Source organism: Octopus bimaculoides, chromosome 3 (assembly GCF_046866305.1).
Source record: "Octopus bimaculoides isolate indiv1 chromosome 3, ASM4686630v1, whole genome shotgun sequence".
NCBI classification, from domain to species: domain Eukaryota; kingdom Metazoa; phylum Mollusca; class Cephalopoda; order Octopoda; family Octopodidae; genus Octopus; species Octopus bimaculoides.
The window spans coordinates 140,050,268-140,070,431 of record NC_142930.1 but is presented as its reverse complement, the minus strand read 5'-3'; the positions used below and the strand labels follow the sequence as shown (position 1 = coordinate 140,070,431).

The 20,164-nt window shown below is 38.4% G+C and overlaps 1 protein-coding gene across 2 annotated transcripts in view; it reads right to left on the bottom strand.

Moving 5' to 3' along the window:
* LOC106876722 (insulin-like peptide receptor) overlaps window positions 1-20,164 on the bottom strand; it is a 161,330-nt gene that overhangs the window by 14,760 nt on the left and 126,406 nt on the right. For both annotated transcript variants that reach the window (XM_089349744.1, XM_089349743.1), the window contains 9 exons: window positions 17,026-17,204; window positions 16,123-16,293; window positions 15,774-15,948; window positions 14,555-14,780; window positions 11,406-11,487; window positions 9,790-9,938; window positions 7,148-7,319; window positions 6,044-6,143; window positions 2,689-2,756 (listed from right to left, as the gene is read on the bottom strand). In XM_089349744.1, coding sequence (XP_089205870.1) covers window positions 2,689-2,756; window positions 6,044-6,143; window positions 7,148-7,319; window positions 9,790-9,938; window positions 11,406-11,487; window positions 14,555-14,780; window positions 15,774-15,948; window positions 16,123-16,293; window positions 17,026-17,204 — 1,322 coding nt within the window. The remainder of the gene's footprint in view (window positions 1-2,688; window positions 2,757-6,043; window positions 6,144-7,147; window positions 7,320-9,789; window positions 9,939-11,405; window positions 11,488-14,554; window positions 14,781-15,773; window positions 15,949-16,122; window positions 16,294-17,025; window positions 17,205-20,164) is intronic.

Genomic DNA, 20,164 nt, shown 5'->3' with positions numbered 1-20,164 from the left:
CTCACCTAGTAACGACTAAATTCAACAAGGTAAGTAAGGAAAGCAACAGCATATATTTTCCCATAAGTTTTATTTGTCATCTTTGAATCTAGCCTGAACAATCTTATGATACTATAACTCAATAAGGTTTCCCTCTGTCGTTGTTGTCGGCACTCTGTCACTTACGATGTCGAGGGTTCCAGTTGATCCGATGAACGGAACAGCCTGCTCGTGAAATAAACATGCAAGTGGCTGAGCACTCCACAGACACGTGTACCCTTAATGTAGTTTTCGAGGATATTCAGCGTGACACAGTGTGACAAGGCTGACCTTTTGAATTACAGGCACAACAGAAACAGGAAGTAAGAGTGAGAGAAAGTTGTGGTGAAAGAGTACAGCACGGTTCGCCACCATCCCCTGCCGGAGCCTCGTGGAGCTTTAGGTGTTTTCGCTCAATAAACACTCACAACGTACGGTCTGGGAATCAAAACCGCGAGTCTGCTGCCCTAACCACTGGGCCATTGCGCCTCCACAGTTTTCCTCTGTTATGCCAACACTAGTTGCATTTACCTCAAATGGATCCACCACTCAACTGAAGATGCTCATCACAAGCAAATCATTGAACTGAAGTTTCATATTGGAAAGAAAACAATTAGTAAAAGCTGAACATTGTCATGCTTTTATCTCTAAAAATTCAGCACATAATTATATCATTTCTATAATAACAGTCTTAATTTCTTTGATTTTATCCAAAGAGAATTTCTACAGTATCTTTTATTATTAATGTTTTGAATGCAGCATATTATATCATAATGGAAACCTATCATTGTAAATATCATCATCATCGTTTAACGTCCACTTTCCATGCTAGCATGGGTTGGACGATTTGACTGAGGACTGGTGAACTGGATGGCTGCACCAGGCTTCAATCTGATCTGGCAGAATTTCTACAGCCCTTCCTAATGCCAACCACTCCGAGAGTGTAGTGGGTGCTTTTACGTGCCACCAGCATGAGGGCCAGTCAGGCAGTACTGACAACGGCCAGCTTAAAATGGTGTTTTTTACGTGCCATCTGCACAAGAGCCAGTCCAGCAGCACTGGCAATGACTTTGCTCGAATGTTTTCTAATGTGCCAATAAGGCAACGCTGGTAATGATCACGCTCGAATGGTGCTATTTATGTGCCACTGGCACGGAAGCCAGGCAGCTGCTCTGGCAACGATCACGCTCAGACGGTGCTGTTAGTGCTCCACTGGCACATGTATAATGTTTTTAACTGACAGTAAACTGTTCCATGAGGTACGAAAAAAAATGAGTATCAAAGTAAGTATTGCAATGTTTTCAGTTCCAAAACCATTAATGCAGTACATACTCTCTCTAATGCTTCTGGCCAGCATGTTTGGAGAGTTGTCAATATTGCCAAGTACAATACAGCCAGCATGAAACCAACGCTAACATGCTGACCAGTTATATGCTATAATCAGCAATATACTACTTACTGGTCTGTCTGTCTGTCTGTCTCTCTCTCAATATATATACACACAAGCACATATAACTAAAAGTGCAAACATCTAAGTACCTAACTATGTCAAAATTCTAGATACTAAGTTATCTAAATTCAACAGTTGCTTAATAGGCTTTTTGAAGGTTGAAATGATAATATAAACATTTCAGATCATTTAAAATCAAATGTGCCAAAATGAATAGAGTTCAGCAACTAACTTTACATGCCTTGTCCCACATTCTTTTGCTCTTTAGTTGCAGTCAAATGTCTTCTTAGACATTCTTAAATGCAATTGTATCCTATGCGAATGTGTTCTAATTTTGTTTTAGCAGCTAAATACTACATAGTAGTAAAGTACAGTCAGAACAGATGCAGTAAAGTACAGTCATCTGATACTCCACAGTTGTACCAATGCACTGCACTGGTACTTTTTTTATCAACCCTCAAAAGGATGATAGGTAAAAGCACCGTAGGAGGATTTGATCATGGAGTGCAAAATATCAAAACAAAAACTGTGAGGCATTCTACCTACCAAGCATTTTAATGACACTGTAAATTCATTCTTTAACCCTTTAACCTTCAGATTATTGTCAAATGTAATGCTTTTTTATTCATATTGCTTTGAATTAATCATACATTATCTCATAGCTTCAAAAATTTTGATGATGTAATTGTTTATTTTTAGAACGACACTGTAAGGTAGATGTGAGAAGCCTGATCTGGCTGGTTTGAGCATAAAACATAGAATATCATGGTTGATTCAAATGCTAAAAGGTTATGGAATATATTGGTTCTATACCATACACAGGCTATATATTAACTGTTTAGCATTCACATTATTCTGACAAAAGTAATGCTAATTTATTCATACTGTTTCGAATTAATCATGCATTATCACATAGCTTTGAGATTTTTATAAGGTAACTATTAATTAGTAGAATGGTATTGTAAGGCTGGTGTGAGAGGCCAGATCTGACCATTTTGGCCTCTCATACCAGCCCTACAATACCATCTGGCCAGTCTGAACATTAAACAGAATATTTTAGCTAGATATGGCTGGCTTAAATGCTAAACGGTTATGGAATACATTGGTTGTATATTATACACTGAATGTATTGTAAGGAATGGACAAATGCAAATGTTAATAAGCAATGAATTTTAATTAAAGCTCTGAAGTAACTGAAAAACGAAAAGACTACTACTTACCTTCACGAGCACTAGCATACTCTGGATTGACAGAAACATAAGAGGCTCCCTTACCCCGGCTACAGATACTGAAAAGAAAAGAATGAAAATAAATAAAGTCCTTTTGAATTACATGTTAAGATACAATAAAAAAAAATGTTCATGAAGAAACTCAATTTTGATTAATTAAGGGAGAAAAAAAATTTAAATGTAAAAAAATCTGGAAGGATTTAACTCTAAAATCTGCTTTTCACAGGTAGTATTTCATTTCTATAAAATAAAACACTACACAAACTACAGGAAGTAGTGTACCATATTTATGGTATATAAACACATCCTTCACAAGAAAAAAAAAAGTCTCAAAAATTACCCCAAGTCTTATATGTAAATTTGTGATGCCTGTAAACTTTAATGCACCCCAAATTTTTCTTTCCTGGTTATGCATTGCTGAAACTGGGGTGCATTTAAGTTGCTTATGCCATCAAATACAGTAATTTATGAGGAAGTCCACGAATGAATTATTTAGCCAAGTGAGTGTAAAAATCTATAAGTTTTATTAAATTTGTACTGCTAAAAAGCACGCAGAAGGACTTTCAAAGGTGATTTAGTAATTTATCAAAATGTATCATGAACATGAAGGTACAACAAAAGGATTGATTCACTACTTTTCATAAGATTTCTCTAAGAGATATTTGAGGAGGATGGTGAAGGTTCTATAAGAACACTTAATTCCCCATAACAACAGTTTTTATGGTAGACAACATGGAGAAAAATACTTGCTGAAAGAAGATGAAGAGGTAATCATTCCAGTACACTTTGTACCATTGCCAAGCTAAAGAATTTTCAAATTGCCTATAAACACTGACTTAAAAATCTTCCCAAAAAGATATGTTGCTCATCTGTCAATATTCACAGCCCCACTCAGGACTTAATGTTCTCCAGTAATCTCCTGCACCGTTGCTAAGAGGAAAATCCAAGCTTATTGGATGAAACAAACTGAAAATCTTCGAGAGATTTCTGACAGTCCAGTACTTGTGTGTGGTACCTTGTGTGTTTCAATGACCCAGAGGGCTATGCTGGTGCAGTGCAAGCACCTGGTAGGGCCTCCCATACTGGACAAATCAAAGAATAGAGGCCAGACTAATATGGACCACCTCTTCCCAGAGGTAAAAATGAGTTGTGTAGAGCTAAAACACCTACCTAGATAAAAAAAAAAGGTCACGTTACAGAAGCAGTAATGGTAAGTCAAAGCCAGTAAGACTTGAGAAAAGAAGGCCTTCCCTCAGGATAATGAGCCCCTCCCCCACCTCCTTCATTCTGAAGGAGTAACCCTGACAACCTAGAGTTGAGAATAGTGGAGAAAAGTCCTCAACAGCCTATGTTTTATAGGAAGCAAAGGGCTTAAGTAAAAAATAAAATAAGTGAAATTATATTTCGACAAGCTCTAAGGATTCTTTGTTTGAACATTATTGCATGCAAGCAATCATAATCTTTGGCTGATGTTTCAGCATTATTGAATTTTGGTATCATTGTTAAGGTTGTGAAAAGCATAACTCTGAAACACATTTTTTGTTTTTTCATTTTACACTAGACTGTGGTCATGCTGCAGTTCTGCTTTCAGGAGTTACTGTTAATGATATCAAGCTAATTTCGTCTCTGTCACAAGATAAAAAAGAAAGTAAAGTAAGACCCTTGGGCCATTACTGTTTCAAGTTCTAGGACTTGTAGGGCTGGTTACCCAATTTCCATGGTGTATAAGAGACCAAGATCACAACATTACCCTTGAATGGGAAGCCACCCAATTGCAGGGTTATTCATTTACAACTTAGTGGACTAGAGTATATGAAATGGAAGGTTTTGCTCATGATCTTGTGATCATGAGTACAATACACAAACAATGCACCTTCACATTGTCATAGGATATGAAATGGAAAATGGACACTGACATAAGGGTAGATAACTCAGTAGGACATAGTCGCCATTACAGTATTTGTAAGAAGAAACTGGTTTTCAAACATTGAGTCATCCTATAAATAATGCGGATTTTTCAATTGCACGAACTAAAAGTCGGGGGGGGGGGGGTTAACTACCTGCATCAACTTGCTATAAAAGCAGGTAGTAATTTTACCACGTCCTTATTCTTAGTGCAAGTTTTGAAGAGTACAGTTCGATTTTAGCAGTTATTTCTTCAAAGCTATAATGGAAGTGACAAAGGAGCATATTCGGCATATTTTGCTTTATGAGTTCAATAAAGGCAACAACACAATGGAAAGTGTGAGGAATATTAATGCAGCATATGGGGATTGGATAATAAGCATAAACCAGTGTCACCGGTGGTTCCAGAAATTTCGAGCCAGAAACTACAGCCTAGAAGGCAAGCCTCGTCCTGGACAATCTGTAGAGCTCAACAAGGACTTCCTGCAAACCCATAGCAAATTGGGTCAATGGGTTGCTCACAAACTTTCCGAGCCTAATCGCACACACAGAGTGAATGTATGCTCTTCTTTGCTGTCATGTCTCAAGAATGAACCTTTTTGGGACCAAATAGTGACTGGTGGTGAGAAATGGGTTCTCTATAAAAGTGCCGAAGACAGTGGATAGGGAAAAGAGAAACACTGGCACCCCAAGCTGAAGAAGGTCTTCACCCACATAAAGTGTTGCTATCTGTTTGATGGGGTATGAAAAGTTTAGTCCACTTTGAAAGTTTAAACCCAAACCAAGCGATAACAAAGGAGATCTATTGTGAGCAGCTTAAGTCAGCGCTAGAAGAAAAACGATCATCTTTGGTTTCAAGACAAAAGGTGTTCTTCCATCAGGATAATGCTCAGCCACATACAGCAAGGATGACATTCCAAAGGCTGGAGCAGTTTGAATGGGAAACGATGTCCCACTCACCATATTCGCTGGACATTGCCCCATCTGATTATCATTTATTTTGCAGTCTTCAAATCATTTGGACGGAAAAAATATGAATTCTGTAGATGAGGTCAAAACAGTACTGGAGGAGTATTTTTCATTATGGACAAGTGAATTTTGGAAGAAGGGGCCTTGCAAGTCTACCAGATAGATGGAAGAGTATTGTAGAAAATGAAGGAGTGTATATTTTAGATTAAAAAAGAACTTTGTTTATCTTAATTGCATTATTTATAAGCATGTGCACACACATCAGGCTTCCACAGTCTCCACCTACCATATTTTACTCATAAGGTACTGATTAACTTGAGCCTATGGTAGAAAACACATGCCTAAGGTGCTGTACAGCCTGATCAAATCCAGAAAATATGTAAAAATATGTATTTGCTGAAAAAGATTTTTTTTTCGTATAATGATAATTCAAAGGTTAATAGAATACGAAAGTAAATGAAATAAAACTTACCCATATCGGACACAAATAGTAGTGAATATAAGTACAGTGACCAGGACGCTTAGTAATGTAATTATTACTATCATTATGGTGTTGAGTGGGGGTGGTGAACCTATAACCAGAACAAGAGAGAGAATTAGTTGTTGTCACACTTAGAGTAGTATCTTAAATATCCATTTAACACACATTCTGATAATGGCCAGGTGATCTATGAACATGCATATCAACATCATCATAGGGTTTATTTAACAATTGACAAAGTTAAGGTGTCCAGGATCCTTATCACAGCCTCTATCTTCTCAATGTCTTCAAAACAGCTGCTCCTAAGGTTCTTCTTCACTTGGAGAGCAGCCAAAAGTTACAGGGAGCAACGTCTGGATTGTAGGGAGAATGAGGGACAGTTTTGATGCCCATTTCATCAAGTACTTAGATACCAGGATGAAATTGTGACAAGCAGTGTTTAGTAGGGCCTGTTGAAAGAGTTGTCACAGCCATTTCCTTCAATGTGGAATAAAAACATTGGTCGCTTATTAGATGTGTAGTGACAATATTATAAAATTACAGCTTTAACTGCCTCACCTAAAAAGATCTGAAAATGTCTGGAATGTACCTCATAAATATGCATACATACGTCCTTTCATATTGACAGGCTTGTACATGAAACTACATAAACATTGTACTATTGAAGGAGCCTCTAGGTGGCCACTTAAACTGCTAGAAATAGCAGTCAAATCCCCTTCAACTTACACACTTCAAGCTTAAAACAAGAAGGACACACTGGGTAATGTAATCAACATGCTATCTGAATAAAATATAGGATGGTCATGGCTCAATCAGAGTTGAAGGTTTGATTCTTGCACCAGGTGTTGCATTGTGTCCTTCAGCAAGGCACTTCATTTCATGTTCCTTGAGATGACTCAGATAATATGGAGCATCAAGGGGTTAATTCTGTGATGGACTGGTATCCCTTACAAGAAGTAGGATTCTTGTACTCCCAGCATAAATATCTCAGAAATCCAGATAAGATCAAGGCTTCATGAACCTGTAGGCTTCAGGTAGACTTCATAAGTGAGCTTCTACATAGACAGACATACATTGTACATTCAAGTTTCTTACCTGGTCTTTCAGGCACAAGGAAAAACTTGTATTCTGTCCAGTTTCCGAGAGCAGCTAAAGAAGTAGCTCGTATGCGATAGGAATAGTTGCCAGCATCTAACTTTTGCAGACGACAACTTCGAGTTATTTGATATTCACGTTGTGTAATACAAACAATCGAATCGTCTTTATTCTATAAAATAAGAGGTGAGAGAGAGAGAGAGAGAGAAAAAAGAAAATAAATAAATTAAAATAAACCAAAAATTTACAAGTTTGTAGCAGATTTCATATAAATACAGATAGGGAAAAACAAAAATTCACATCAAAAACAAAACAAGTAAAATAATAATATTTAACTCTTTAGCATTTAAACTGGCCATATCTGGCCAAAATATTCTGTGTTTTATGCTCAACCTGGCCTGGCCTCTCATACCTATCCAATAACATTATCCTAAAAATATACACTCACATCATCAAAATCTCAATCTTATTATTATTATTATTATTTCACATATGATTCGAAAATGGCAATTTCATTGTGAAAATTCAAAATAAAAGTATTTTATTTACAGGATGAAATACATGTGTTGAAGAATAAGGGCTCATCAGATATCTTTTAAAGAACAACAACAATAATTCCTAATTTAGCATAAAGGCCAGTAATCTTGGGGAGGAGTTAGTTGATTAGCTCAAGTGCAGTACATGACTGGCACTTCATTTTATTGACCTGAGAAAGATGAAAGGCAAGTTGACCTCAGTGGAATTTGAAACCAGAACAGAAAGAGCAGCAATAAATATCACAAGGCATTTTCGTTGAACGCCCTAACAGTTCTGCCATTATTATTATTATTATTATTATTATTATTATTATTATTATAGTTATTATTATTATTATTATTATTATTATTATTATAGTTATTATTATTACTACTACTACTAATAATAATGACTACAAGGACAGTAGTAATAATAATCAACATCAAACAATTTTCTACTTCCGTTTGTATTATATAAACTTTTATTTCTTACAAAAATGTCGAAAAGGGCATCTTTGAATTGAAGTAATTTTGTTTTTCTCATTGGACATATTTACATTGTATGCTGGTCTTAATCAAAATTAGGCTTTTCTCTTCTGTACTACGTTAATTTATAGAACATTGAAGCATCTTGAATCTAATATGAACTTCAAACCAATCCGTTTCTCATCACATGAGGCATCTTGAATCTAGTATGAACTTCAAATCAACCCTTTTCTCATCACATGTCCCTACAAATAACACATGATGCCTGAAACTTGTTGTTTCAAAACTAACTTCACTCAGTCAATCCTTTATTTTGAAACTATATACATCCTTTTTATTTTGTTTTGTTTTCAAACCACTACCACCATCACAACCTTTTTTCATAAGCAGTTTCTTTCTTAAAGAGGAAGAAAAAATGATTCATAAATTAGGCAGCTTGGGAGGGCCCTGCTTCACATCAAGCAAGTTGGGCAGGCGTTGCTTCAAATCAGGCAAGTTAGAAGGACATTGCCAAGATTGACCTCAGAATTAGACTCCTTGATTATTTTATTTATCTTTTACTTGTTTCAGCTATTAGCTTGTGGCCATGCTAGGGTCACAAGCTGGGGTACCATCTTTGAGAATTTTCAGTCAAATGAAATGACCTCAGTACTTATTTTAAGCCCGGTACTTATTCAATCAGTCTCTTTTGCTGAACTGCTAAGTTACAGTGATGTAAACACACCAACACCAGCTGTCAAGCGGTGGTGGTGGGCAAAAACAGACACAAAGACACACACAAGCAGATATATACATACATATGTGACCGGCACCTGTGCCAACAGCATGTTAAAAGCACCCAGCACGCTCTTGGAGAGGTTGGTGTTAGGGAGGGCATCCAGCTGTAGAAACAATGACAAACCAGACTGGAACTTGGTGCAGCTCTCCAGCTTGCCAGTTCCAATCAAACTGTCTAAGCCTTGCTAGCATGGTGAGCAGACACTAAATGATGATGATGATATATATATATATTTATATAAGGGCATTCACGCTATGAGGGACTCTAAGGTCAGACTACCATAAAAAACACATTTTTACCGAACTCGAGGAAATGCAACTCTCAAAGCCAGCCCCAGGCGCAATGGCCCAGTGGTTAGGGAAGCGGATTCGCAGTTTCATTTCCCAGACCGGGGCGTTGTGTTTGTTTATTGAGCGTAAACACCTAAAGCTCCACGAGGCTCCGGCAGGGGGTGGTGGCGACCCGTTGTACTTTTTCGCCCAACTTTCTCTCATTCTTTCTTCCTGTTTTTTGAGTAACGCTGTGATGGACTGGCGTACCGTCCAGCTGGGGGGAGAGGGGAACATTTACACCATAGAAACCGGGCCCATGAGCCTGGCTAGGCTTTAAAAGGGCGCATAAAAAAAAAAAAATACATACACACACACACATATATATATATACAATGGGCTTCTTTCAGTTTCCTTCTAGCAAATCTATTCACAAGGCTTTGGTCAGCCTGAGGTGGAACCATGTGGTTGGGAAACAAGCTTCTTACCACACAGCCACACCTTGCATAACTAGAAACTGCAATGCATGTGATCTGACACACAACTCAAAAATTATTCTATCAGAAAGAAAAGGAACACAAAATTTCAACTCACTTTTTTTGCTGCTTTCTTGTACGCTACTTCATAGGTGACAATTAAACCATTTACATAAGCAGGTGGATCCCAACTAATAAGCATGTCACCTGTGCCATTGACAATTAGAGTGGCATTCACTGAAGAACTATTGATGTGGTCAGCAATTTCTGAGGAATCAACAGAAAATGTGATAATGAACAAGTGCAAGAAAGAGATATCTATAGACGCGAGAAAAGAAATAAAATAAAAAAAAGTAAAATCAAGCACTAGCATGTAAGCCTGTGATTCATTAAACCTTTAGTATTTGAACTGGCAATATCTGATCTCTCACACCTACCCTGTAATGTCATTCTAAAAATATACAATCTCAAAGCTAAGAGATAAGGCATGATTAAATAAAAAAAAGTGTGAATAAATAGGAATTACACTTGACAGAGTAATCTAAATTCTAAAGTGTTAAAGGTGGGCTACAAAAATAATAAAATAAAGTATTTTGATTTATGCTGTATTTTATCTTTTACTTGCTTCAGTCATTGGATTGCAGCCATGCCGAGGCTCTACCTTGAAGGGTTTAGTTGCACAAATTTGAACTAAGAATGTAAAGAGCCAGAACAAATATTGGTTTCAAATTTTAGCCCAAGGCCATCAGTTTCGGTGTGTGTCAGGTAGTGTTCAACTGGGGCTTATTTTATTGACCCCCAAAGGGATGGAAGGCAAAGTTGACTTTTGACGGCATTTGAACTTAGAACATAACATTGGAAGAAATGCTGCTAAGCATTTCGTCCAGTACGGTAAAGAGTCTGCCAGCTCACTGCTTTAGACAGAAACAAATACTGCAAAGCAATGCTCTAAAGATTCCACAAATCAGCTTCCCTTAAATTATTTCTAATAAAGGCATAAGTCTAGAAATTTGGGGGAGAGGAACAGTCAATAATATTGACCTCCCAAAAATTGACTCATACTCTATTTTAAGCCTGGTTAGGATAAAAGGCAAAGCTGACCATTTGAACTCAGAACATAAAGAACTGGAAGAAATATCATATGACATTACATCCAAAGCTCTAATGATTTTGCCAATCCATTGTCCATGAAGTTCTCTGGTTATGTTAAATATGCTTTTTTTCTTCTTCTCTTATATATGTCACTATTCATTGACATTGACCAGTTTCATTTGTTTTACTTACAAAGTGCAAGGTCTTCTTCATTTTTTAATTTTTATTGTTCCTTGGTAGAGTATGAATTATAAATTATTAGGAAATTATATACTGGGATGATTCTGTTTTTGCGAACAGTTAAAACTTACAAAGATCATAATGCACTTATATAGCAAATATGAATCTGATAATAAAATTACGTTAAAAATTGCAAAGCATACAAAAAGACTTATTTATTCAATAAAGAAATATATAATAAATTTTTATTAGTTTAAATTATATTTATAGGCTAAATAATTTTTCGATAGTTTAATTTTTACTTTGTGCTCAAAGTATACCCAAATATTTTCATTTGCTCTAAAGTATGCTACGACAATGAAAAATTAGGGAAACACTGATAAAAGGAGAGAAGGGCAAATCTGGATTTTATTTTATTTTACTCTTGATATACAAAGTGAATAACATAAATTCTCATATTACCTAGTGGTAAGGTTTTGGCTGTCACAATAGCTCTGTTGCTGCAATATTTGCCATTTTCATTGGATTTATGACAAGCAATAACCTGGTTTCAAAAACAAATAAATAATAAAATCAATAAATAAAATAAATAGTTGAAATTAAATCACATGACCAGTCTCAGAAATTGTCACTAAATATTACTCACTCCAACTAATGACTGTTGTCTTTCTTTTCGTTTTTAAACCTAAGCAAAAGTATGTCTTAGATTAGAGTACACTCTACACTTACTGTCTATAAAGCACTCCACCCCACTATGCTGATGTCATAACTTAAAAATCCTTCCTCCCCTGCTCCTTCTAGAGCGATTGCTGAATGAGCAAAGGCAGAGTAGGGTTGAAATATCTCTTCGTCCTGTTTCACTGAGGACGTGATGACAACCACCCCAGTGCCGTGCTGTTACTTTGAAAAGCACACCCAATACAAACTGCATAGCGGATCACAAACAAGTAGTGAAAAAGTAGATTTGTGAGGGTCTTTTAGTCTTGTCTTGTCAAGGCTTTGTATTCTCTCTGGATCTGGTTCCATGAGAAAATGCACCAAGTCCACTAGGTAAAGTGGTTGGTAGTAGAAAGAACAATACGGTTGTAAAACACCCAGCCAAAATGACGGATGAGCACCAAACTATGAGAGCAGCTGCTTCAGTCAGTAACAACCCATGCCAGCATGGGAAGCAGAATAAAATGATGATGATGATGATGACAACAGTATACTTAAAATCTTTTCATCTAAGTTTATTAATCTACAGTAAGAAGGAGTCGGTATATACTTCTCTTGTACTACATGCCCTGCACATCTACCGGTACTACTAAAGCAGAGTGGTCCCGAACGCGCAGTCATAAGTGGTCGATCCTAACCCTACCCCTAACCTATTCCTATCCCTATCCCTAAACACATGTATTCATTTGCACACGCGCACACATGCACTTTTTGTAGGATCGGCCACTCACGACTAGCTAGCGTGGACGCATGACTGCGCGGATGCGTGTTCGGGACCACTCTGCTTTAGTAGTACCCATCCACCCACATCAATTTTCTTCCACAGGGAGCCATAAGCCATAAAACCAGCCATGAGTAAACTGCAACCTGCAGGAGTTTCTGAATGGTCCACCCAACAATAAAAAAATTACTCTGAAATCTTTTGTTGTGCAACCAGCCTAATGATGAGCCACATCTCATGTAGACAAGGCTGTCTATCCCAGCTATACGTGGAGGCACAATGGCCCAGTGGTTAGGGCAGCCGACTTGCGGTCATAGGATCGCAGTTTCGATTCCCAGACCGGGCGTTGTGAGTGTTTATTGAGCAAAAACACCTAAAGCTCCACGAGGCTCCGGCAGGGGATGGTGGCGAACCCTGCTGTACTCTTTCACCACAACTTTCTCTCACTCTTACTTCCTGTTTCTGTTGTGCCTGTAATTCAAAGGGTCAGCTTTGTCACACTGTGTCACGCTGAATATCCCCCGAGAACTACGTTAAGGCTACATGTGTCTGTGGAGTGCTCAGCCACTTGCATGTTAATTTCACAAGCAGGCTGTTCCGTTGATCGGATCAACTGGAACCCTCAACGTCATAAGCGACGGAGTGCCAACAACAACAACAACAACAACAACAACAACAACATCCCAGCTATAAATAGAACTCTATATGGTCACACAACAGACATAAAATAGCAGTCAAATTCCCTCAAATCATACCCTACCATCTTAAATATATAAAGAGAAAGAGGGATCTAGGTGTGGGTTACTTCATTAGGGTCAACAACTAAACAATGAGCTATGGTGGCTTCTATATGGTTGTGTGACATGCTAAAAATAGCATGCAACTCTCCTTTGAATCACACTCCCTTATCTTAAGGAAAAAAATGCATTGGTTAATGTAATCCTAGATACAATGTTAAAGTAATGACAGCAACATGTCTGCTGATAAGAAAAAGTGATGGATGATTGCAGAAATGATCAGTGGTGATGGAAGTCAATAAATGAGTTCACTGACAAGGGATAGTCTGAGTGGTGAGTAGTCAAGATGATGATGATGATGGATGATTGGATGGTGATAAGAAAGATTTTGAGCGAGGCGGGAGAGGGGGGGGGGGTTGTAGCATAGGAAGATAAGTAGAGGGTTGTACTGGATACTGCGAAATCTGATGCAATCCTTTGTGACTTAGGCATCATGATGAGAAAGAGAAAGGAGAGAGAGAGAGAGAGAGAGAGAGAGAGAGAGAGTGTGTGTGTGTGTGTGAGAGAGAGAGAGAGAGATGGAGGGGAGCATTAAGTATGGATTAGCTTGTTGCACAGGTGAGATGGGCTCTGTGAATAGGGTAGGAGAGATGCAAGGGACTGAATGGCCAAGAGGGGACAGTAGAGAGAGGAGATAGATCACATGGAGTTCTATCTACTCCTTTTCTGCATATTTAAGCATGGCCATTTCCTTGATAGCAGCAGAATTCTGCCTTCTCACCTACTTTCTAAAATTTATGTCTTTGCAAAGTCTACTTTGAGGTATCTTGAATCTAGGTTACACTAAGATTCAGACACTCCCTTATCACTCTTGTCATCAGCAAAACCAGTAATTTGTCTGTTGGATAACTGTTACCGTTGTTCACTAATTGCAATATAAATACAATTAAATTATAACTATCACTATAGAAAAAAAAAAAAAAAAAATGGCACTCCATTGGTTATGATGACGAGGTTCCAGTTGATCTGATCAATGGGACAGCATGCTTGTGAAATTAACATGAAAGTGGTTAAGCGCTCCACAGACACACGTACCCTTCTCAGGGAGATTCAGTGTGGCACAGAATGTGACATGGCTGGCCCTCTGATTTACAGATACAACTCATTTTTGCCAGCTAAGTATACTGGAACAACGTGAAATAAGGTGTCTTGTTCAAGGGCACAATGTGCCACCACGAATCAAATGCACGACCTTATGATTATGAGCCAAATACCCAAATTACTAAGCCATGTACCTTCACTATATCTTCATCAATATATAAGCAAACTGGTTTCATTTGTTATAATTACATTTAAATCAATACAATTAGTATTAACATAGGAAATGGTTTATGTCAGTGATTCAGTAACAGACTATATGAGTATTGGATACGTACTTCTATATTGTATTCCTGGAAATGTGCAAGATTCCCAATCACAACACTTCTGCTGTTATAGACAGCCATTGCAAGGAAAGGTCGCTCAGTACTCTGTCTTGAAGCATTGGGTCGGCTGAAATTGTTGTGTGCTGGTAAATATTTACCAGCTGCGTGAGGGTCCTCAATCACTGCCTCTCGCCGATGTCGATTATGGGAATCGTCTGATAGGGAGACATCAGGAGGTCTGAAAAGAAAAGAAAATAATATATATAATGCATAAAATAATTTTAAAGACTGACTAACAATCAAGCTTCAAATAATTTTTCTTTTTTATTATAAAAAAAGCTAGGTTGATGGGGTTGATGCAGTCAACTTAACCCCACTCTGAAATTGCTAGCGTTGTACCAAAATTTGAAATCAACATTAGAGGACCTCATTGATGAATTGCAGCCATCTCTTTGGATCCACAGCATAGCTGAGATTCCAATCTAAGCATGGATGAAAATTTCTAGGAAATCAACAAATGTGGACAAACTCAGCAGACAGAGATGGCAGTGGCTTCTCAGAGCAACATATTCTCTAGAAACTATCATTAAATATGGTTTCTCAATTATACTGAAGGCACCAGAACCACTGCAACTTTTCAGTTTTGAAACGATTCTTTAGTTTCGTTTTTATGGATCAGTTAGGAGGAAGAACTGCTCTCACGACCCTTTCCAGACTTTGTAGGACTGGTGGTGGAGAGCAAGGAAGTTACTATTAGATTAGGTATCTGTCCTGAATGCTTTAACCCTTTAGTGTTTAAACCGGCCATATCTGGCCCAGATATTTCTTCTGTTTTATGTTCAAACTGGCCTGATCTAACCTCTCACACCTACCCTACAACGCCATTCTAAAAATAGATATAACAGCATCAAAATCTCAAAGTTATGAGACAATATATTATTAATTCAAAACAATATGAATAAATAAGTTTTACATTTGACAGAGTAATTTGAACACTAAAGGGTTAATAGAGTCAACTCTACTAAGGAGCTATAGAACCAGGCAATGGCATCAAACCAAGAAACAAATTAAGATTACAATCCAACAATTAAGTTACTTTATCAGTGATAAAAAAAAAAAATTTATGAAACTTCAAAAAAATGATTGAAATTAAGAAAAACACTGTAAGAAATTATAATCAAATCAAGCAGTACATTGCAATTATTATCAACACTTTAATGTAATAAAATACCTCTTAACGAAGACATTATTGTGTAGGAAATTCTCAAAGAAGATCTGCATTTGTCTTTCAGACTCTTCAGTTTTATCAACTTTTTTATCTTTTGGACATTCACAACAGTTTTCATTGAAGGTATCATTAGCTATCGGTTTTCTTTTTTCATCTTGTTTTGCAGTTGGTTTTAACCCTGTAATAAAAAAATAAATTAATAAAATAAAATAAAAAAGCCAGAATAGAATTAGTTTAAACCACAAAATACCAAAAAGAGTATTAATTCCATAATCACTCAGACATAGATAAAGTATAAAGGTGAAGACAATGTTTGATATGAAATTATGAGTAAGGAGGTAAAAATTCTTACGATTTTCACAATAGTCTCGAATACTGTAGTCTGCAACATTAAGAACTTCAGACTGCCAGTAAACAAAGTAGTGATCTACTTCTCCTTTAGGTTCTTTTGGTGGGTCCCATGAAACTATCAGCTCTCCAACTCTTTTCGCAGTTATTTTCAGGTTTGTTGGGTTGGTAGGAACTGAAGGTTAAAGAATAGAACAAGAAAATCATTAAGAAGCTTATGAATTAATTTTGTAAATGTTAAAAAGTTGCAAGCAGATGTAAGTATGCATCAGATTTATGTATGATCTAGATGGTGTACCCCGCAAACAACATTGATTAAGTTGTGAATGGCGACAAAAGGACTTAGATAAACTAATAGAATGATTGAATGATCAAATGATTAGTCAAACAATTGATTAGTTAATTGGTTAATTTGCTAACTGTTGTATTTCTCTCGGGGGACTCGCAGAGAAAACACAACGAGTTGTATTATTTAGTTATTACATTTATTTATTAACTATAAACAAAGAACTCACTCACCGAATGTTAATTATCAAGAAACAAGAATGTCTTCCTCGCCATATATATCCCAATAACCTTCAACCTCGACAGTCACTCAAAACAACAATGAAACAGGGACCCCAGACGAACCACATCGAAATATAGGACGAATAACAAACAAATCTAGCAGTCCATATAACACTAACTAAGTGAGTAAAAATAATGGTTTCAAATGTTGGCACAAGGCCAGTAATTTCACTGAGAGGGAGTTAGCTGATTTTATCAACCATGGTTGAGTTATAGAGTAGAGACTCCATTGACAGAAAGCAGAGTTGCAGGCAAGTAAATAGCATTTAGGCTCCTCACATAAACTGGGCATACCAAAAGAAAAAAGCTCACCTACAAACAGAGGAAGTGGAGTACTTACCACCAGTCGTTGTTCTAAAATATTCAACATCACTCATTCCGGTTGACTTGGCTGTAGAGAGAGTATCAGTCTTTAAATAAGTGGCATAAAGTGTCCATGGTTTAAGTTCAGTAAGTACATGAAATTCTTGATTATCTTTGGGCTCTTTACGGTCTTTCGGCTTTTGAACTGTTTTCCATCTGGGGTTAAAAAAAATTAAAATAAAAGATTATATACGTACTCACACACACACACATAGACACATTACCTCATCATTTCGTATTTGTCCTGCTTTTATATGTTGATTCCCTGAAGATGAATATATGAGGAATTCCAGCAGCTCTTACTTCTTTGTAGAAGAGCTCTCATATATTTTGAAACATGTGTAGGAATTAAAGGAACTTCTATTTATATGCGTTTTGCTCCATTTATTATTATTATTATGTATATATATATATATATATATATATATAGTTAAAAAAACAATAACAAAAAAACAAAAAAACAACAAAGTGAGGACGTGATATGGATAGTATTATTGGACGCTCAGGAAAGGAAAGAGAGAGTGTATGACGTTTCAGGCGTAGCCCTTCGTCGGAAAGATGGAAAGTTCGGAGAATGGAAGAACGGAGAAAGAGGAAAATGGTACCGATGCCCACGAGGTTACATTATGAAAAGACCGGAAGAGGAGGTGGTGGGGGAAAAGTTCTTTCTAAGACAGGAGAGTGAAAAAGGGAGATGAATATCTGTGCGTGTGCGGAAGTCTGCGAGTGTGTGTGTGATAACAGAACGTGTGTGTGCGTATGTATGTGTGTGCGTGTGTGTGTGTGCATGGTTTGGTGGTTTATCTGTTAGTGTGTTTGTGTGTGTGTATGACATAGTGGAAGAAATTAGTAGCAGGACTGGTTAGTGGACGCTATAGACAGTGTAGGTAGAAGGTCAACAGGTGGTTATTTGAGTGTGTGTGTGTTCGTGTTTGTGTGGGGTTGTAGGTGTTGGGTACGTGTACGTGTGTATTTTGTATGTGCGCGTATATATGGGTGTGTGTGTGTGTATATATGTGCGTTCGGCTATGTGTGTGTGATGGCGCGTATGTATGTTTGTCATGTATGTGGGCGGTATATATGTAAGGTGTGTGGGAGGTGTGTGTGTAGGTGTATGGGAGGTATGTGTGAATGGGGGTATGTATGGGTTGTCAGGTGTGTGGGAGGTATTTGTGAATGGGGGTATATGTGGGTTATGTGTGCAAGGGTGTGTATGCTTGGGTGTGTGTGTGTGTGTATGTTTGCATGATTGTTAGCGTGCGTGTGTATGCGCAAGTGGGCGTGTGTATGTGCGTTTGTATAAGTGTGTGGGCGAGTCTGAGCGTGTGAGTGCATGCATATGTGTTGTGTGTGTGTGGTGTGTTGGGGTAGGTGTGCTTACATGTGTGTGTATGGGTGCATGTATTTTTTGTGTGTGGGTATGTGTGCGTGTAGGTAGGGGTGAGATAAAAAGTGGAAAAAAGTAGTGAGTGTAATAACAAGAGAATAATGGATATAATGTAAAGGGGACGAGGGGGTGGGTAAAAAAAGAAAAATAAACAATAAAAAAAATAAATAAACAAACAAAAAAAAATAATAAATAAAGAAAAGTGTTGCAGGGACGTAAAGGGGAGCGTCATAAGGAAGAGAGGGCTGCGTTGAGTCCGAAGGGGAAAGAAGAATTAAGGTTGAAAATGTAGCGTTGCTCCAAGTGGAGTCGCGAGGGAGTGGACCCATGGTGCAGGGCGAGGCCAAAAATGGAGATGTTAGAGGGAGAGTGGTTGGCCAGTTGGAAGTGACGGCCGACGGGGGAGTCCGAACCTAGCCGAACGTCCCTTAGGTGTTCGGTGAAACGGTCGGCCAGCCGGCGGCCCGTCTGCCCCACGTAGAATTGGTTGCACAGGGTGCATTTGATGCAGTAAATAAGGTTGGAGGAGGTGCAGGTGAAACTGTGTGGAATGTGAAGTGTTTGTAGGTTCGATCCGGTGACAGAGGTAGTGTTGGTGATGAAGGGGCAGGTGTGACAGCAGGATCTGGAGCACGGGAAGGAGCCGGGTGGGGGTGGGGAGGAAGAGGAGAAGGTACTGCGGACCAGTAGATCGCGTAGGTTGCGGGCGCGTTTGAAAGCGGATAGGGGTGGGTTGGGGAAAATGGGGTGGGTAGTGGGATCGAGCTGGAGGCGACGGAAGGCCCGTAGGATCCTCCGACGAAGGGGTAGGGTGGCAGGGTGGAAACGGAGTGGGAAGGGGGTACGGTTAGGGGATTGGTGTGGGGAGGAGAGAGGGTGGTGGTGCGGTCGATTCGACGAGCGCGGGCGAGGGCGGATTGGACAAGGTGGGAGGGGTATCCTCGATGCATGAACAGACGAGCAAGATACTGGGACTGGGTCTCGAAATCCTGGTCCAGGCTGCACAAACGTCGGAGGCGGAGGAACTGGGAGTAGGGGATGGCTCATTTGGTGTGGAATGGATGGGAGGAGGAGAAGTTGAGGTAGAGGTGGGAGTCAGTGGGTTTGAAGAAGGCGGAGGTAGTTAGAGAGTTGGAGGGGGGTTGATGGAAAGAGAGATGTCGAGGAAGTTGACAGAGGTGTCAGAGATGGTAGAAGTAAAGTCAAGAGCAGGGTGGAAGTTAGAGAGGAAGGAGATGAAAAGGCAGAGCTGTTCGCGGGAGAGGGAGGTGGCACCTATACAGTCATCTGTGTAGCGACCGTGTGTATATATATATATATATATATATATAAAAATAAAGACTGCAATGTGAATCCATTTTAATTTTGTGTTACACATGTTCCATTACAATATGGGTAATGCATTTTATGAATATAAATATTAATAATAATAAAAGTAAAATACATTCATAATAGAAATATACATACACGTAGAACATCGCCCAACTGTAAATCATCAGATATAAATTCAAAGCAATACACAGATGTGCTTCACGAGGGCATAGCTTGGATTATAATCCCTTCTATATACTTTATATATATACAAATATATATGTGTGTGTGTGTGTGTGTATGTGTGTGTGTGTGTGTGTGTGTGTGTGTGTGTGTGTGTGTGCGTGCGTGTGTGTGTGTGTGGAGGCACAATGGCCCAGTGGTTAGGACAGCGGACTCGCAGTCATAGGATCGCAGT